Source organism: Wasmannia auropunctata, unplaced genomic scaffold, assembly GCF_000956235.1.
Source record: "Wasmannia auropunctata unplaced genomic scaffold, wasmannia.A_1.0 LD336090.1, whole genome shotgun sequence".
Taxonomy (NCBI): Eukaryota; Metazoa; Arthropoda; class Insecta; order Hymenoptera; family Formicidae; genus Wasmannia; species Wasmannia auropunctata.
In genome coordinates, this window is record NW_012026800.1 from 4,279,273 (window position 1) to 4,281,160 (window position 1,888).

Below are 1,888 nucleotides of genomic sequence, written 5' to 3' on the forward strand. Positions count from 1 at the left end.
ATATTGAAGAGATAATTTTATGACAAAAATCCTAACACCAAAATATTGATGCCAATAATTTTTGAATTACAAATATCATTTAAAGCAATCTTCTTATCTTCATATATACGAGTATAATCTTTATAACGATATCAACAAGTCAACGATAGTTAGCTTTCACATTTAGCATTTCAAATAGATCTGCCAAATAGTAAATTTTTAACTGTTTAAAAGTGAATAAGTTTGTATTTTTTGCTACAATGGAAAAGTTAATCCCGTGTAAATCTTTAAAAAAACTACAAATCTTAAGTCATCAATTACACCTCTTAATTATATTATAATACAACAATGTATTCAGTTTTCTTAACTTAAGTTATGGTTTTTCCACTCAAATTTAATCTCAGTTCAATTTATACTTTCCATCTATTTTTAGTTCTAAGAGAAAGAGAGAGAAAGAGTTCAAAAATTACAAATAGTCATTAATGTCGAAGTATAACAGTAAATATGAGCATTGTGATGACGTTTAGTTACAATGGCAGCATTTAGCAGAAAAAGCGGCTTTGCAACTGTTGTAAAATTCTTTAATATGATAGGTTTATACATTTAGAATATTTAGATCCATAAAGAACTAAGGGCAAAAATCAAGCATGTTGACGAATCTCATAACAGTTGCAAAGCTGCTGTCTCTGCTGAACGCAGCCAATAACATTTACAAAAAAATTTTGTTATTAGTAATGTTATATATTTATTTATAAAAAGTTTTTACATATTTTTCTATTTCTTATGTTATTAATTTTCTTAACATTCTGTCCAATGTTGCGAAAAGAGAAATTTCTTTAACTAATTTTTTGAGATGTCTTTTGAAAATATTTTCTCGTTTGAGATAAATATTAACTTATCACATTATTTTCTTGCATAATGGATTTTCCAATGAAGTAATGCATACGTAATCACATGTAAACTGAGTATCCAAGAGCACAGTATTATCAGAATTACGTGAAATGGCACTGATGGCATATCCATCTCAGCGAGAATCTTATTTGGTGAACGCCAGTGACAATAGATTTCCGAACATGACAGATTTGGACGGTCAAAATAGATTGCCTGCATTAATCCTTCAAATCCATATCTACAATAAAATTTTATGTTAAAAAAATGTAACAAATAAAAAATATATTAAAAACATGTTACATAGAAACAGAAACAATAATTTTTGACAAATATCTGTTATATAAAATAAGAAACGATTTATACGGAAAAATATTATTCGCAAATATTAAATTTAAATGCTAAAAGTTTTGAATTTATAATTACTATGATATAAAATTGTCTGTACCTGAAAAAGCATAAATAGCATATAGGCTGCAGATACGTTGGTATTTCTTCTATTTTTACTAAAAATCCAGCGAATAGCAGTAATGGCATACTGATTGCCGGAACTAGATATATACCAAACTGGAAAAAATTATATTTAATTTTATCATTATCTTTTCATATTAAATAAAAATGGAATTTAAATTTGTACGGTATAATTTGATTAATTAATTTAAAAAATTTATTATTATAAGTAAATAGTTTAATAATTTATTATGTAAATTATGTATCATGTAATACTTCAATGTCAACAGCTGTGCCTATAAGTATTCCAACCGATTGTGCAAAAAGCGTAATTAATAAGCAAATGCCCCACGCCTGTAGAATTCTATCATACTCCATTAGCTGTCCGGTCATGTAGTATGATATAAACAGAAAGGATGAAGCGCAAAGTATCTAGAAATTAAACGAAATTATAATTGACTTAAAAGCAATGACAACATATTTAATTGCAATTTGATATTTATCCAGAATTTTATCTCTGAAAGGAATAATTAGTAACAAAGTTATATAACGCTAAATAAAATCATACTTG

At 26.4% G+C, this 1,888-nt stretch overlaps 1 protein-coding gene across 1 annotated transcript; it reads right to left on the bottom strand.

The window, feature by feature from the left end:
- Positions 1-823: 823 nt before the first annotated feature.
- On the bottom strand, positions 824-1,857 carry LOC105447971 (ATP-binding cassette sub-family G member 4-like). The gene is made up of 3 exons (XM_011686318.1): positions 1,594-1,857; positions 1,316-1,434; positions 824-1,108 (listed from the first exon to the last, which is right to left on the bottom strand). The coding sequence occupies exons 1-3, from the start codon at positions 1,708-1,710 to the stop codon at positions 883-885; spliced, it is 462 nt and encodes a 153-aa protein (XP_011684620.1). The 5' UTR covers positions 1,711-1,857; the 3' UTR covers positions 824-882.
- Positions 1,858-1,888: the final 31 nt, after the last annotated feature.